The sequence below is a fragment of the Pelobates fuscus genome, chromosome 4, assembly GCF_036172605.1.
Source record: "Pelobates fuscus isolate aPelFus1 chromosome 4, aPelFus1.pri, whole genome shotgun sequence".
Lineage (NCBI taxonomy): Eukaryota > Metazoa > Chordata > Amphibia > Anura > Pelobatidae > Pelobates > Pelobates fuscus.
In genome coordinates, this window is record NC_086320.1 from 45566416 (window position 1) to 45585595 (window position 19180).

Here is a 19180-nt window from a genome sequence, read left to right on the forward strand (position 1 = left end):
ATTAACTTTGTAAAGATGAGTGGGGACACTTGCAGAACTGCCAATTGTACATTCAAAATATAATGCATGTGTCATCTACAGAAGAAGCTAAGTGATATGTTATGATGGACATGCTGTATGGACACGCTGTTGAGAAGGATCATTGGAGCAAAGACATTAATCATTAAATGTTAATGATTGTAGTTTTGAGACTGGACAGTAGGTGGAGCTGTAATGTGTATATGTGACGAGACCAATCTCGCCACTGTGCATTGGAGGAGCCTGGTTGCCCGCCTGCTGCCTTTAGACTATGGCCCCATGTTGAAACGCTCGATTTTCCCCTGCAAAGACATGAAAGCCGGGTCATTCGGTGCTTGCCCTGTTTGAGCAGGGATACCCCAGATAGCTATGCCATGGAGCCCATTCGTATAATGAAAGACTATGGGAAAGACTTTGGCTCCATGGCAATTGAACTGTATGTGTGTGGTCTGAGCGCCATTCAGTAATAATGTGTGCTCAGACCTAAGCTATCTGGGGATATGTTGCATGTCTGTATTTTATGTAATAAACGTAACCTTGTGTATTTTATTGGATTTAACTGTCTTTTTACTGCCATGTGCTTAATGGAGTTTTGCCTCTGTCCTTGGGGATAATTGGATTACTTCTCAATTATCTCCAGGATAGAAGACTCTGTGGAACTGGTTTTGGGCAGAAAAGCCATGCTTCATTTGGTCACAAAGGACTTCGATCTATCTTTTGAACCAATGGACCAATGTGGATGATTTTGACATATGTTTGTATTTGGAGTATGCTGATTCTGAAAATGTAAGTTTTCATGTGAATGTGATGCATTCTTTTAAAGTTATGAATAATGTGGAAAAAATTTATTTCTCTGTCTGTGATAATTACATTACCCATTGTGTAAGGTAATTGTATCACAGGCAGAGGGGAGGATTTTGTGTTGGAGTGTCTGAGTGTATTGTACGTGTTTATTGGTTGTTTTCCAAAACCCTGTGGGTGGTACTAATGTGTATATAAGAACAATAAACCCACAGCTCTGTCTGTTCCTGCTTGACCCTCAAAACAGAGCCTTGTCTCATTCTTGGGGGGATTTATTGTATGCTGTTCCAGTTTGACTGCTAGGAGTGTAAACCTATTCATATGGGGTTTCCTATTCAGCTGTTTACAGCATTTGATGGTTCCAGTTCAGCTGTTTACGGCATTCATATGCTTCTCCAGTTCGGTGGATTGGTGTCTACAGTAGCTGTGCCTGTATATCTGGAAGGGGATATCCTCTAAATAGCTTTTAACCCCTTTTATGCCTGGGGGTGCCGTTACAGTATACATTGTAAATGTTTGCATATGCCTGTTCACCACAGGTCTATATGATTAGCTGACATTCTTGTTCTGATACATATGTTGTATCTGTTTCTTTAATGCAATCTCTTTTGTTTCTTTTTTACCAATTAGGGGAATGACTTGCCTTCATTGAAACCATGTTAAATTCCTTATAGTAGTCATCACAAACAGTCCCCATTGCATTTGCATTATTATTCCTCTTCTTGCCTCCCCTAAAAAATGAAATGAATAACAAAGTGCAGCAGTGGAAATTGCTAATGCAGTGCAACAAAATACACACACTTGGGTGTCACTCCAAAAAAACCCATACAATGAATAATAAAAACAGTGTATGTGTAATAATACCATAAATAAACATACAAAATATAAATCTCAATAATAAAATATATGTAGAACTGTATGTTTAAAATACAAATTAAAAATACATAGTTTAGTACATCAAGGTATAATAAACAATATATACTCTTATACTCTTATACTCTTATACTCTCAAGGTTACAGGGACCTACAAAAGCTTTATTAGCTCATTTAGCTTGCAAGTGAAGCGATGTTTATAAAGCATATATACTTTTCGTAAAGTCCACTCCTCATTTATATACTTGTTTGTTTAATAATTTTACTGCTGGCAGACTGAAGTTGCCTCCAGATGTTTTGAATGCATTGTTTTTATATTCAAGTAAAACTTAAGAAACTGACCAATTTGGGTCATAGAGTAAGATAAAAATCTATGCCAAGAAAAATGACTTGTGAAATGTTTGCAACAGGTGATGTTGCAAAATAGTTGTCTTTAATGGAGAGATTGTCTTCAATAAAGTATTTTTTTCAGTCAGATATTTCACCAATGTTATCCAAACCTCTTTCAAAAGTCAGTACAACCGTATAGACCTCTTAGGGAAACACCTATAGCAGGGGTTCTCAAACTCCAGCCCCCCAGATGTTGCTGAAATACAACTCCCAGGATTCTTTGAATTACATAGATAGCCAGAGAATCATGGGAGTTGTAGTTCAGCAACCTCCGGGGGCCGGAGTTTGAGGACCGATGACCTATAGTATGTCATTATTTAAATGAGTTTCATGCAGCTTGGGCGAATTGGTCATGTCCCTAAGGCTCATGAGGGACAACCTCAAGTTGCAACCACATGCAGCAACAGAAATATTTTGTACTTTGCAAACCTTTTAAAAAGTTAGAGTAGCATGTTAGACACTAGAAAATAACCAATGCCCCCTAATTAAAACGTAAAAAGAAATATACATTGATCCGGCCCCAGCACCAAGTTCTCCCTGCAGCCAAATCCGCTATGGCGGATATCACTTCTCTTTGCTGGAGGAGGTCAGGGAGGGCAGACTAAGGGATGGACATGGGAGGCATGGAAGGAGAGCAGCAATGCCATTGGCTGTCTGGCACCAGCATGACAGGATTCACATTAACCAGCCAGAACTCTTGTTCCAGGCTATTTAGTCATGTCCCAAGGACGCAGCCAAAAGTGGAGTTACAGTAGCAAAGGGGTTAACCTCTGTATATGCAGTGTTTCATGGCGCAAAACAGGCTCCAGGCACCATGACCAGTTCAAATCAGTGAAGAGATCATAGCGCTAGGAGTAACCCTTTAAATTCCTATGAATATAAATAAAAATATATATAGTTTAATTTTCGGTACTATTGTATTTTTTTTTTGAATCAGTAACCCTTATCAATGCAAAGTCCGCTGTAATTGTGATACAGCTGGTAATGGTAATGTTAGTCTAGGGAAAATGATACAGCATTACTTTAGAAATGTTATAAGCACATGCATTGCAATTTGTCATTATAAATATAAGCCCAATGCATTACTGCCAAAATAATTCTATATATTGATGCATTAGTAATAAATAGTATAGTTGTTTATATTCACATTTTAAATACACAAAGATGTTTAATACAAAATTGCAACAAAAATACTTCTAATGTATGATGAATGCTAACATTGCTACTTTTAATAAATTCATATAGATTTTCTGCTAGCAAAGTATCATCATATCAAAAACGTGTAAGGAACTCTTGAGTTAAGTTACATGACAAAATTCTTGAGTCTCATACTAGAGCCAAGTTCCACAACAAAATAGCATGACTTATTGTCACATCTAAGTCAACATTCCTCTAACCCTACTATTCAACCTAATATAAGAAAAATACATTCTTTCTCTAAAACGTGATTTAAACAATGAGTTAGATATAATCACCTTTAGCATAGCAATCTCATGTGTTTTTACTGTAAATTCATTAATGTTTTTTAAATACTTATCTTCAGGAATGGATTGACAGCAGTTTGAACCCTCAGCCACAATTTGGTCATATACATGCTTTAAAGAGACACTGCAGGCTGGATTTTATCCCTATTTTAATGTATTGCATACTTCATTAAACAATTTAACAAAATAAAATTAGTTGATGCAAAGCCGCCAGGAATTGCTGTTCTAGTGGTGTGCTGTTATCATATCAGTAATTGTCTCTTACCCAAAATTGCCATTATTATTATTATTTTATTATTTGGATAGCACCAGCAAATTCTGTAGTGCTGTACAATGGATGGACTAACAGACATGTAATTGTAACCAGACAAATACAAGCACAGGAACAGAGGGGTTGAGGGCCCTGCTCAATGAGCTTACATGCTACAGGGAGTGGGGTATAGTGACACAAAAGGTATCGGTAGGATAGAAAAGTAGGTTGGTAAAATAGTACTCACCGAGGGCTATATGTAGTTTTGATGACAGTTGCAGGAGAGGAATTAGTGTGCAGGGAGAGAAAGTATATATACAGTGAACAAAATTATAAATGCAACACTTTTGTTTTTGCCCCCATTTTTCATGAGCTGAACGCAAAGATCTAAGACTTTTTCTATGTACACAAAAGGCCTATTTCTCTCAAATATTGTTCACAAATCTGTCTAAATCTGTGTTAGTGAGCACTTCTCCTTTGCTGAGATAATCCATCCTCTTCACAGTGACCTCATAGTGATACAAAAGGTATATGTAGTGGTAATGAAATAGGTTGCTAGATAAAGTAATGCTAGATAAAGTAATCACTGAGAACAAGGTTATTTTTGACAGTTGCAGGAGAAGAGTCATGGGCGGGGGATGAAAACCTGCTAACAGTTTAAATGATATGCCTTCCTGAAGAAGTGTGTTTTCAAAAAGTTTTGGAAGGAGTGGAGACTGGGTGAAAGTCTAACGGAGAAGGGAAGGGAGTTCCACAGAAAAGGTGCAGGCCTGAAGAAGTCTTGGAGGTGAGCATCAGTTGTGGGAGTATGGACAGAGAATAGGCATAGGCCTTCAGCGGAGCACAGGGGCCTCGACGGGATATATTTGTGTATTAGAAAGGATAGGTAGGTTGGAGCAGCATTATGTAGGGACTTGTAAGCAAGCACCAGAATCTTAAATTGAGCCCTATATCTAACTGGAAGCCAATGTAGGGATTGACAGAGGGGGGAGAAGTGGGAGGTGTAGGGGGGACAAGAAAGTGAGCCTCGCTGCCTCGTTCATTATAGATTGCAGCGGTGCAATCTGGGAACATTTAAGACCACCGAGAAGAGGTATAAATCAGGGAAACCTCATGTGAGAATCCCTGGTTTGGTATTTCATAAAACAAAGTAAGTGATTGAATGAAATGTCTTCAGCAGTAAACAATGTGTGAGAAGATTGCTGCAAAATAGCAAAAGATAACCATTTAACCGTCTATTCAATGATATAACAGGTTTTATTTATCCATTGCCAAAAATAAACATAAAACTGACAGTTGTATCTAAATGCTAATTAGATATACTGATCCTAAAAATCAAGCCAACAGGTGATATATTGTGTCTCTATATATTCCCTATTAGTATAATGAACATCCCTTCAGAATTATTTCATAATTACAATGTCCAACAACAACAAAAATAAAAAAGCAGTATTTATAATAGGAAGAGATCACCTAAATTATCAATTGGCTGTTATGGTAGTACAGGGGCTTATTGGAATAGAAAAGGAGGGTAATAATAGCAAGATAAGTATACAAAGCGAGATGATATTGGAAGATCTGGAGAGATAGAAGGAAGGAGAAGGTAAGTAACTTTAGACACAAATTAGGTAAATATGACAGTAATCAAAGGTAGCAATAATCTGGAGGCTTAAAAATGCCTATTTCGATACGTATATGTTGCTCCTTATCCTGAAAAAAGTCCACTTATATATAGTCTGGACTATTAAAATACAATTGCAAAACCCCTCAATTACTGCACCATCAAGGGTGCAAAAAAACAGAAATAAGTATAAACTCCTGCAGCTACACAGGTTCTATTAGTGCCTGATATGAATATCCTTTAGCACCTTCATGGATGCTAATAGTATAAGTCCCTGTATAAATGGCTGCAATGGAGTCTCCTATGTCCTAGTATACATAGGTAAACCCTTACTTAGCCCCCTGGAGCATCCTCACAAGTGATCCTAAAGATCAAGACAGCAGTTGATATATTGTGTCTCTATATATTCCCTATTAGTATAATAAACACCCCTTCAGAATTAAGTCCAAATAATCTGGAGCAATTGTTGAAAAAGGAGAGGGGAGTTAAATTGAAAAAAAAAGACAGTATTATAATAGGGAGAGATCACCTAAATTGTCAATTGGCTGTAATGGTAATACAGGGGGTTATTAGAGTAGAAAAGTAGGGTAATAATTGTAAGATAAGTATACAAAGCGAGATGATATTGGAAAATCTGGAGAGATAGAAGGAGGGAGAAGGTAAGTAACTTTAGACACAGCTTAAGTAAGTAAGACAGTAATCAAAGGTAGAAATTATCTGAAGGCTTAAAAGTGCCTATTTCTATACATAATACTGAGAAGAGGATTGCAGTAGTCAAGGCGAGAAAGAACAACGGCATGGACCAGCACTTTAGCTGTGTCTGGTGTTACACAAGGGCAGATGCAAGCTATGTTTTTGAGAAGGAAGCGTTAGGATTTGGCGATCGACTGAACTTGAGGAGTGAAGGAGAGATTGGAGTCAAAGAGAACACCTAGGCAGCGAGCCTGTGAGGTAGAGGTGATGGTGGCGCAGTTGACTTGGAGACAGACAGACACCGGAGTAGCAATACTTAATGGAGGAAAGAACAGAAGTCATGTTTAGGACAGGTTGAGTGTAAGGAAGTGAGCAGCCATCAAGTTGGATATTGCGGAGAGGCAATAAGAGACATGAGTCGAGATGGGCGGAGAAAGATCAGAAGAGGACAGGTAGATTTGTGTGTCATCTGCATATAAATGATAATGGAAGCCAAAGGAGCTGAAGAGTTTGCCAAGGGAGGCAGTATAAATAGAGAACAGTAAGGGATTGGGAGTTGGGGTAATGGTTGGGCTTTTTCAGAATAGGCATTATGATTGTATGCTTGAAGGGTGAAGGAAATGTGCCAGAGGAAAGAGAGAGAGTGAACATTTTAGTGAGAGGAAGAGCAAGAGAGGGAGACAGAGAGTGGATGAGATATGAGGGAATAGTATCGAGGGAACAGGTGGTGGGGCGGAAGGACCAGAGCAGAGCAGAAACCTCTTCCATTGTAGTGCGAATGAGCATAGAACAGCAGAGGGAGTGGGGTTGGGTTATGTATTGGAAGGGAAGGGAGAGAGGTTAGAGATCTCTTTTCTGATTGTAGAAATCTTCTCAGTGAAGCGAGTTGCAAAGTTTGAGGTGGTCAGGGTAGTTGGAGGAGGGGGAGTGAAGGAGAGCATTAAAAGTGTGAAATAGTCGTTTTGATTCACGGGAGAGTGTGGTTATGCGGGTGTTGAAGTAATTTACTTTTGCAGAGGAAAGAGCTAGAGTGTAGGAGCGCAGCATAAATTTACAGTATAGGAAGTCAGGTGCAGAGTGGGACTTTCTCCAACAGCGTTCAGCAGTTCTTGAACATTTTTGGAGATATCGGGTCAGCTTGGTGTGCCAGAGTTGTAACTGGGAACACTTGCTGCATTTAAATGTAGGAGGTGCAATGATGTCTAGTTGAGAGGAGGAAGTGGAGTTATAGAGTGAGGTTGCACAGTTAGGGCAAGTGAGATTTGAGATAGGTAAAAGAAGAGTTTGGAGTTTGGTGGAGAAATGCTGAAGATCAAGGCAGTAGAGGTTTCTGCGAGATTGGAGAGTTGAGGGTGGTGAATTTTGGGTATGGGGTATGCTGATATCAAAGGTTAGCAGATGGTGGTCAGGTAAAGGAAATGGAACAGTGGAGAGATTGGAGGTGGTACAGAGAGTAGACCACCGTGTGAGGCCAAAGGAGGAGGTTACAGAGAGGTTACCATTATTTTCAATTGGAGCATTTGGAAAATCTCATAAAGCCATAACCAGTAGAATTTGGGTATGTTACAAAAACAGTGTTCATGGCTGTAAGGTAAAAGGAAGACCATAAACCCCCACAAGGGGGAGCAATAGTAATTAAGTCCTCGCCCAATAAAAATAAAAATAATCCAATTTCCACTTCCTTACGTTGTTCTATTTTGCTCATCACTGTAAGTCCTTAGCTACTAGAAACTTAAAAGTTAAAAGTTCAGTTTTTTTTCTCAAATGCCCACATCCATCACGTTTAAGCTAGCCTCTTCTCCCTGCTTTGTCTAAACACTGACACTCTGGTGCATGGCAGTACTGGGTGGTGGACAAGGGGTATGACCACATTCGTGCCCTCCACAGTGCACACCCTAGAGTTCAGTAAAGCTCAGGGTTAAAGGAAGGAAGCTCTGCAAATTCAATAGATGTGGGGTGCCCAACTCTGCTTCAGCAACAAGCTGCCCAGGTTCCTTGTAATTAGAGATAGTTCACGGATTGGGCTGCAGGGAGAACTTGGTGCTTGGGCTGGATCGATGTATATTTCTTTTTATGGTTTTAATTAGGGGGCATTGGTTATTTTCTCCTACCTAAAAGTAAATTAGGCTCTGTTAATTTCATACTATCAAAACCTTGTATTTTTCATCATTTTATTTTTAGGACAACCTAGGCATTGTTAGCACAGGCACTTTAACCCCTGCATATGAAATGGTTATAGTGTCTAACGTGCTACTCTAACTTTTTAAAAGGTTTGCAAAGTATAAAATATTTCTGTTGCTGCATGAGGTTGCAACTTGAGGTTGCCCCTCATGAGCCTTAGGGACATGACTAATTCACCCAAGTGCTCAGTCCACCCCTGCTTATCATTTACAACAAACTATGTCCTTTAGAAATGGGTATAGTGGGTGGTAAATAAGTTACAAAATTATTTAATTTTGAATAGTTTCAATGAGGGTAAACGCAACTTATATGGCCCTTAGGTATGCCTATTTTGGTAAGTAAAAACTTGCAAACTTGCCAATTAATTTGCCAATAAGCTTGCAAATATTTCCTCCTATATTTCAAGCCTTTTTTTCCCATGTCATCACAAACACTACTTAGAGAATAGCTTTTCTCTTTAGTCTTTAATGATAATATGCTTGTTCATTTTAATTGCAAGGCCTCCAATGCTTTGGCATAACAATTATAAGATGCAAATTATATGAAAAGAGTTATTGTATTTTAAAGTGGTTAATTAAAACAAAAACTTTTGTTTACTAAACCTTATTTGTGTGATCTCAGTTGTCTTATAAATACAAAACAAATAAAAATTAGAAGGATTTAGAAGATGTGTGATAACAAATCGCACTGCTGTCCACTTTGATTCATTTCCTAAATGTACACTTATAGTCCTGACTGAGGTCGGCTTGTTCCTAACTCAACCTGCAATTTATTTTATACTGTCAGCATATTATATGCTCATTCAAAAATGGAAAGTCAAGAAAGAAAACAAGTAAATACATGATATACTAGTGAGATAGTTTTCTCTTTTTTATCCAGTTTGCATGGGCCATTATTTGTAATATCATGAAAGTGGCAGTCACTGGCAACCTCAAACTAATAGACAAAAATACTCACTGCTCATATTTTTGAGCAATATAGCTTCCTAATGATAGCAAAATAAAGGAAAAATGTCAAGATTTGAGAATAAAGCTTTAGCTTTGAATGAGACTATTGCCTCACTGTGGATTTTTTTTTTAATTATCTTGCTTCTTCTTTCTTCTGCTTTCCACATCCACTAATCTAACAACTCAGTGTTCTATCCCTATGAATACTAGAAAAGTGCGTGGGGCATGCCTAACAGATTTATACATGCACAGTTGGAAGATCTCTTCACCTTGCAACATCCTGACACTGGTAGAAGAGAGGGAGTCGTATCAGTATGATTAATGCAAAACAGGCTCTGATGTCAGGTTTTTATTAGCCGCTGATGCACAATTATGCCCTGTTTCTGTCATTAGTGGACAGGTTTGTAACTGAGGTGGGTGGTTAAGAGGGAGGGGAGGTAGACTGAAGAAACTCCCCTAGCTGAGAGGCATGATCAACAATGCAAACTGCATGATCAACAATAGCAAGTTTATAAATATTTATTATATATTTTTCAAAGTTTTTATTGCTATCTTTTAGTTTGTATGTTTGTTTAAAGTACTTGCTTGCTGGTTTAATAAAATAAATGTCAAGTTATTCATGCTCCTTTAAACCCTTCTTTCCATATTTGGCTATTCCTTGAGGGTGCAGTCTCAACCACCTCCAAGCAGTTGTCATGAAACAATCTTTTATATTTTATCTGTAGAAGTTGATTAAAATCTTAGACTCTACATAATCGAATATATATGACTCAAGGTCACATATTACACAGGCTACATTAATACACAAAACCCAAAGTTGCCCTATGCATTTTTTATTTTTTTTTGCGATAATCATAAGTTAAAAAAAAATCTAGGGAGAATGCATTGAGGGACTAGCGAGGAATTTAGATGTTTGGGGATATAGTGTAGGACGATTTCACTTTTCGAACTAATATCGTTCTTAAACCTGAAAGTCAAATGGCTAAGGAAAATATGTTTGTGTTGTTTTATAGTTATTAAAGTATAGTTTATGAATTGTGGGATAAATAGTCCATATTTTTATGATATAAAGGTCTATTTTTGACAGTTATAATTAGAACCAGTTTGAAATTTGATTTGCTGTAAAATAACACCCCTAAATACTTGTCATGAAATCCCTTAACAAAAGCCCTTTGTCTTTCTATTTTAATATTAAATCAAATATATCCCCAATACATCAGTTTTCATTTTTCAATTATAGAAATAAATTTCCTATGGGTTTAATTATAAATAATAATAAATATGATTTTATATCTGAAACATAAATATTTAACAGGTTTGGATAATGTTTTACAGTTTAACATTAAAAGTTTTTATTTTATTATTTTTCGTCTCATTATATCTATAGCTGAATACATTCTCTTTAAATGTTAAGCAGTCTGGATACTGGCAAATGGCAGATGTAGATGTTTTTTCAGTTGAATGGATCACATTATCTTTCTCCATACTTGGGTGCATATAAATGGTTTTACTTTGTTCCAAGATTTTGAACAGTTTGTGCAACATTTTCTCTGCATGAATTAATAAATAAGTAGTCCGTTAAAAGCTTTTGGCAAAATATCCTGATTTCCGTTATTTTATTTTCAATATCTTTTTTTTCCAACCAATGCGATTTCAGTTCCCTTCAGTCTTTTTGACTATGTGATGCATAATCTTCTTAATCCATTTCCTAAAAAAAAAAAAGTATAAAATAGCATTTTAATGTTTGCATAGAACAGGTCATGTAATATTTTAAGCAAATTTACTATGCATGCTAACCCCATTTTATTTATATTCTCATTATATGGGGTTAAAATAGAATAGAATGAACACAAGTTTGTTTAAAAAAAACAATAGCTAAATGTCTTGATGTTCAGTTGTATTACTACATGAAATATTTTACACAGCTCTAATTGTCATGTTTTTGCATTTGCATTTTATTAACCACTCATTAGACTGGTAATCATTAATTCTTTAGATATATAAATAGATGTTCTAATGTTCTTTTTTTTGGCTTGGCTCAAAATAAGGAGAGTTACCATCATCACACTAATTGTTTTTATTTACTCATTTTATGCAATAAATTGTATTTGCTTTAACATTTTTCAAGTTAAAATATAGGAATACACTCACCAGTAATTATGACTGCAGAATAGAGTTTATTATGTTTATGTTTGTTTCTATATACAGAATAAATTGTGAACCTGTTTACTGAGAGCTACATTCTAGAACTTTGTTTGCCACTGTCATTTTGATATATTTCCTGCAGCTCTGAAGATTGCCCATATTACATATTAGGTTTAGGTTTGTATTTATTTATTGCATTGTCAAACTGGTCTTCATTATTTGTTAGACGAGTTTGACTTGTGTGCTGTACACAGGAGATGGGTTTGACTGTGTGCACGGAGTGAAGTTACTTCATGTAAAAGAGGGTTGCTCACCTAAACCCAACTGATTGATGGCTCACATGTTAGATCAAAAGATCTCTGTGGCAGTTAAACTGCTTGAGCAAGCACAGATCCCATATACAGCAATAGTTCAACTGGAACTGTCAAAGCTGAAGCAGTTGTAAAGAATGCCACCCACAGCTGCCTTGACAATATTGCTCAGAAGTTATTTTAGCCATTCCTGCAAAAAAATTATATTGCAAGTGCAGATTATATTTATACTAATATATATATATATATATATATATATATATGTGTGTGTGTGTTTAAAAAATATCCAAAACTGACGGCACTGTGTTTCTTCGCCAAAAATGTACGACTCCTGCCTGCCACTTACAATCTGGAACAAAATAGCCTGCACTCAAGGAACTTGTATGCAGACAAAAAGAAAATTAATCCACAGACATTGTTGGTGTCTATGGATTAAATATATATTTTTTTGTCTCCATACAAGTCCCTTGAGTCCCTTGAGTGCAGGGTATTTTGTTCCAAACTGTATGAATATACATAAATATATAAATATATATATATATATATATATATATATATATATATATATATATACTCACACCATTATAGTCCAAAGGTAGGCAACATTCACCACTCCAGGTGTTGTGGACTACATCTCCCATAATATTATAATACTGTCAAAATATCAGGAATATGTAGCCCAAAACATCTGGCCTGCTGAAGGTTGCATACCCTTGGTACAGCACACACACACATACATACACACACACACACACACACACACACAGTGTATTATATAAATATAGAAAATATTATTACATAAATATTAGAGCAAATAGACTGTTTTACCTTATACATCTTCTTTGTTTGTTTTCCTGACTAGTGAAAAAGTCCATAGATTTTAAATCTAGAGGATTTAAATTGTTTCCAGGGAAAGACCTCAACAGCAAGTTTTCTATATGTGAGTTTACTCGCTTTTGTTACTTTTGTTTCTGGTGCTATATTGACCCTTTATTTTACTGTATTTGTTTTTGTATTGTTATTATTGATGTTATGTGTAAATTAAAAACATCTTGTTTTTTTACTTGGATTATCTTTGCTTTTTTTCTTCATTTTAATGCATGAAAGAGTATAAATATTTAAATATGCTTAAATATCCCAATAAAGTAAGTGTATCTTTTTTAAAAATGTAAAGGATATACTATTGATTTCATTAGTAGCTTTACATAGTGGAATGAATTAAAACATTTTTTCATAATAGGGGTGTCAAGCATAGACTTTATAGTCATGTAGTGAGACAAAGCAAATCTTTTTTTACTAATTTACAATAAAGCAAAGTATATTCTCCTTTAAATGAATAGTATTGACTTTGCAACTGATGTCCACATTTCAAGTTTAGAAGTCTGCTGGCAGCAAACAGTTTTTAATAAATAAACATGCTAAAAATTGGCTCTAATATGAGACTATCCCATTCCTCACACTAATTGGTTTATGTAAAAAAATGTTTCATCGACTTTCATGTTTGTGCCTGTTATGTAAGTCTGCCATTTTTTTTATTTATGAAACAGTTACTCTACCTTTTAAATATTGGTTCCTTGTGTGTTTGTTTTTTGTTCGTTTGTTTTGTTTCCTTTTTTGTAGTATGGAAAAATTAATTCATCTTTTTACCATTTTGAATTCCCCTTCCAAATGTTTAACTCATTTTTTCCCTGTTGATGTTATAATTGAATACAATGACAAAATAGTAAGACTATGGTATTATTACTAGGAATAAAGATGCATTTGCAATTTTAAGAATTTTTTTATACATTAAACAAAAATTCAAATGGTCAAAGCTGCCCTCCTACAAAATCTAACAGTGGCAAAAAAAATTGTTGGAAAGAATAGACACAATTTTGCACTTTTAATTGGCCAGTGCAAGTGACAAATGAATATACCCTCCCTCCCCCCAAAAAAACACATGTGCAATGTTATCCATACCTAATATTAACCAGGAGGTATTCATTTCAAAGAACCCCATGTATGGTGGAATATAGATTAAAGCGCTGATTAACTGGCAGAAGTTAAAGAATGGCATATTGGGTTTCCAATCTTGTGGCTGGTTATGTACCTCTTCCGAGTTTTAAGTAAATGACAGTGGGACACTTAGTCACTGTAAGACCACTACTGTCCATAACACACCCCAAGTCAAGGCATATTTATAGCAGCAGAGATAAATATAGAAGAGGTTCAGCAGCCTTAATAACAGAAAACATTTATTGTAGCATACAAGAAAAACATCATAATGGTGTGGCTACTGCAATAATTAAGGCATATTTACTGGACCCACAAGTGGTTCTCCATTTCACCTTACAACATGTGATGGCAGGAGCACAGGTTACCTATACTGCATGTTATGAGAATATTGGGGGCTGTTAACAGATTATTGATAAAGGATATTGTGGAGAATATTGAATGCTTAACTAACTCCAAGCTCCACAAAACCTGTCATGGAGGAAGTTACATCTGGCCACAATAATTATGGGATTCACAGGAAAGAAAAAAATATAAATATCACTCTGGGGCTTTTAATTAACCTCTAAATGTGAAAATATTATATTTTGCAGTCAATCATCATACAAACGTACTTGGGACATTTCATGCGGTCATACAAATAGTGAGTTAAAGTCCATAATGCTTGCATGGACTGTCCTCACCTTTTGACACAAGTGGGCTTACATCCACACTTGTAGCAGGTTGATCTAGTTATCTCCTCTGTAAGCTGGGTCATATCTAATGAGCACTTTAAATCACTTTAAATATTTTCTTTGGAAAGAGGTAGTCGCACTAGATCTAAAAAGTCACAATCTGGTCACCCTGCATACACATCTTGCATATTTTCAAGTCCCAATAACTGTGTGATCATCTGAAAAAGTATAAAGATCTCCCACTCATCGTGCCCTGTGCACTGTGTAACATGAAGACATATCTGTATGTCACTCTTAGTGTTGGTGTAGGGTTAACGTTAGCAGTAGGATTAGGGTTAGCGAGAGTTAATGTTCATGTACATAAAAATTAAATATGTGTGGAAACCACAAAGGATTACCTATAACCAATAGAATTAGCAGGGGTTGGTGATACAATAGTTAAATGAACAGTGTCTTAGTAAAGTTTACTGGTTCACTATATATTTTTGTGTAATGGTATAAAGTTCACTATATATTTTTGTGTAATGGTTATGGATTCTATGGCTGCTGATAAAGTTGTAGCCTTAGCATATCAAATACATTTTTAATTTTAAAAACACAATTTAACCCTTGCAATATTTATCCTATAACTGCCAAGAATTAACTTTAATCCTAGATATAGGAGGCATTTAACAAATTAGGAAAAATAAGTGAATCTATTTTGTGTTATTTTTCTTTAGTTGCACTTGTTTCAAAATCAAAACTCTTCATAATGTTTTTTTTTCTTTGTTCTAATATTTTATAAGTATTTAATGTATATGCTTAGAGTATCAAAATAAATTCTAATTTGTCCTCTAAAAAATTATATATAATTGGTGTGGGCGCATTTAATGAGAGAACGTAAAATTATTGCTGAACATACACATACAAGGGTTTGGTTCCACTGGTCTGCTTAACTATATTGTGACTTTCTATTTCTATTTATATATTTATACATTATAAATTTATTAAAAAATTTTTACTTCTCACCTTTTTTTCTTCTGTCAGTCATTTGTCTGATCTGTTAGTAAAATCAACATTTAGTGACTGTTTCCTAACTATAAATCATCTTTTTTCCAACATTCATCTCTTCTTTTTTTGGTGCCACTGACAGAACTATAAATCTTGAAACAAACAAAATGTTTCATCCATTGTCTGTTTTGTTTCTTTTGTGATTTGTTCATATAGCGTTTCAGAGTTCAAGATTTAAGACTAATCATGGGGCACCTAGGGATCCATAACTAGTTTACTGCTTTTCTAGCCTAGTCTAACATAACTCAACTGTTAAGTACAAGTTATTTTGCAAATTGTACCTTTGGTTACATCACCTAACATCATACTGTAAAGAGCTGTGAGTTTTTGCAAATCTCTAAATGGTGAAGGACTGCAATAAGGCAGATAGCTTTTTAAAGAAAAATAATAAATAAGTTCCAGCGCTACAGACTAAGGGGTCTATTCACAAACTCTGAATTGCAGTGCTTTTAAAACCAAATATAAAAAAATATTTTAACCTAAATTTAGCATAAAGATTTTAATTTGCTGCAAATTGGAGATTTTGTTTAAGTACCTTGGAGGTGTGGTGACCTAACAGTGATCTTAGAAAATTAAGCTAAAATAGCTTCTTTTGAAAACTCACTGTTTAGGATTAAAATGCTCAGTAACCCTTCAGAATGATCTACTAAATTGAGAACTATTAGGCATTCAAACAGAGTTTCACAATTTAGACCAAATTAGTAGCAAATATTAATATTCACTTCTGTCAATTCTGTTTTTGTTTTGGCTACTTTGATATCAAATTTAAATTTAATTTGGACTACTGTCAAATGTAAAAATACATAATTAAATTGATAATACAGCCATGACATGAGTTTAGTTATTTTCTTACTAATTAGCTGAATTTCTATATTTTTTTGTAATTATAAAATATTGTTTCATTTTGTATCCTAAAATACTTTCTTGGTGGCAACTGGACATGTGTTAATGATGGCCCATTTCATTTTCTATTCCTCTCTCATGAAATCTAGAGTTTCCCCAGTTACACAGTGTTATCAATACACTTGGGCATTGGCTTTCAGAAGAATAAGAATTTGGACAAAATGGGTTCACTTGTCAATTCGTCCAAATTCTGAAAGGCAAAATGGAAGAATGAACAAATTACACAAAATTAACATTTTCATTCAATTCATTCACTAGTTGTATCTTCTAAACAATTCATAAAATTGTTTGGTTTCCTTAAGTGGAATTACCATATTTAAAGGTTCCACTACAAAATTAGATACCTTTGTTAAGTCTATAGCTCCCTAATCTGGGATCCTTAAATATGGCAATTCCACATAAGCCATCCCACATAAGGGTACCAAATGGGGGAGCAATCTGCAAAACAGCTGAAAAACCAAAATTAAGAAAGTAGCTATAAAGGTATTTTTTTCAGATAAAGTTAGCACTCTGAAATTTGTTATTATGACATTATTAGAATATCCATAGTAAATGATCAGGCACCTGTTTGTTCAGTGTAAATGCTAGAAATTTAAAGCATGATAATATTTTGCATTGCATTAAATTAAGTCAATTCCATCCTGACAAACCAATTAAAGCCTGCCATTTATTCAAAGAAAGGAAATGTATCTGAAATAGAACAGCCAATAGGGTCATAATAAAACCCATAAACATCAAATGGTAAAATATTTTATTTATTTTATTTATAATTTATTTCATGTAATGTAGAAGACGTAGAAATACATTAAAATATACAAAATATAATTGTATATCTCCATAATTTTTCTATTTTTTGCATGATTTCTGCCAACACTCATTTCAATAACAATATATATGTTACACATATATCAGCAAAATCTTATATGTTTTCATGGTATTATATGTGGTTCAAGCTGAATTGATCATAAACATAGAATACCTTCTTACTTTTAATCCACATACCTTTTATGTATCTGAGACTCATACCCACGGGCTAAAAATGATTTAAAGATTAATGAGGCATAAGGATGGCCTGAAACAAAGCACATTATGGGGGACATTGGTTGTCTCACACATATTGCTGACTACTGTGGGTCTCAAAGATCACAGTTACCTGGAATATGTATGAGATCACCACTGAGAGGGTTATTAACTAAAGTGAGAACTGTCATAAATTCAAAGTGAATTTCAAATTAAAGGTCAAAATTGCTGAATTAGAAAAAAATGTCCACGATAGCTGAGCTTTCAGTTCAGATATTTTGATTTCAAATAAGAAAAGGCACTAGAAGATACAATATTAGATAGTATTTACAAAATGCATATTACTCCCCCTAGTGCTTGTCAAAAATCTTCAGAAAGAAAACAACTGAGCAAAATCTTTCATTGCATCCACGTTCACATCATACTGATATATGGGAATCTCTGTCCTATATAATGATATGTGATTATGCCTAAAGTGAATGCACAATTTAAATTATTGTCTTATGCATTTACCACTGACTGTGACTCGAAATACTTCTGCTTCTGGGCAAGAAAGTGCCTAGTTTGCAAATATGTCCAGAGATTTTTACTTGGGAGATGATCACAGTATAATTCTTTGAGTAGATGGAAAATTCAAATACACCACCATCAAAATACTTCCCAGTAACTAAAACTGTTTGCCTGATTCAGCTTTTTGACAGTTCAAATTCTTTAAAGAAATGTAGAAGAAATGATTGCATACACCAAAAAAACAGCAAACCTAATAAATTCTTGCTCCCTAGCAGGTGATTGTATTTTTTTACGCAGAGTTCCTGAGTAACATGCAACAAATATCCCATGCTCAAAATGGTCATAAAACTTTGGATATTCTTCCAATCTTAAGCCAATTAAAGTTGGCTCCTGGCAATCAGTATTTTGCATAAAATAACATGTCTGCTATGTTGTATATAATATTTGGCAGTCCAAAAACACAATTAGCTTCAGGCCACTGCAATTTCTGTATTCAGATTTTGGGTTCCAGCTTTCAAAATAAACCATTGCAATTTTCTGAGCATCACACCAGAAACGGGATTCATATAGACATAACCTAAATGTTAGAAAGCAGCCCTACCAGATTTACCAGGCCAATAAAAACATAAAGGTATTTTTTAATTAGATGGAGTTATTATATAGTTTATTAAATATATCTGATTTTTTATTTATTAAAATCAGTTATATTAATTTTCGCCGGCTGTTTTATTTTGATTTAACAACATTCACTTATCACATAACTCACCAGAACATTTGATGCCACCTCAAACTGTTGAAGAACCAGAATCATGGCGAATAGATCCTCCAGAAATGGTCAAAACTATCCACAAAAAAAAAAAACTAACATTACCACTCCTCCAATCCTTCAGCATTTGATATTATCCATTCTTAAAACATAAACTATTCAGCTATATAAAAAAACAAGGGTGTTTATAGCTATACTCCCAGATCCTCTTTAGATCTGAAACAAATAAATACAATTATTAGTTGTTATGTTGGTATGTTTTAAAATACTTAGCTTACACCACTTCTTCCAAATACTTTTCTTTATCTAGATTAAAGAGTACACTCAAACGACACAGAAAACTTTCTAATTACCAATACTTTAGTAATATTGCATGTTAGTAACCAACTGGTGACCAATCTCAAATTCTGTTTTAAAAACTGAAATAATTGATAGTATTATCGACCCTGTATGTTCTGCAAATACCTGATATAATACACTAAAATATTTAATGATATATAGACCTACATATAGTCAGTTAACTCATCATATTTAGAAAACAATGGTTGTGG

General features: G+C 34.8%; 1 protein-coding gene across 1 annotated transcript in view; it reads left to right on the forward strand.

The window, feature by feature from the left end:
* Positions 1 to 19180, forward strand: part of CSMD3 (CUB and Sushi multiple domains 3) — a 1213223-nt gene that overhangs the window by 517200 nt on the left and 676843 nt on the right. Inside the window, exon 9 of the mRNA XM_063451130.1 lies at positions 12577 to 12654. Within this exon, the coding sequence (XP_063307200.1) occupies positions 12577 to 12654 (78 nt within the window). The remainder of the gene's footprint in view (positions 1 to 12576; positions 12655 to 19180) is intronic.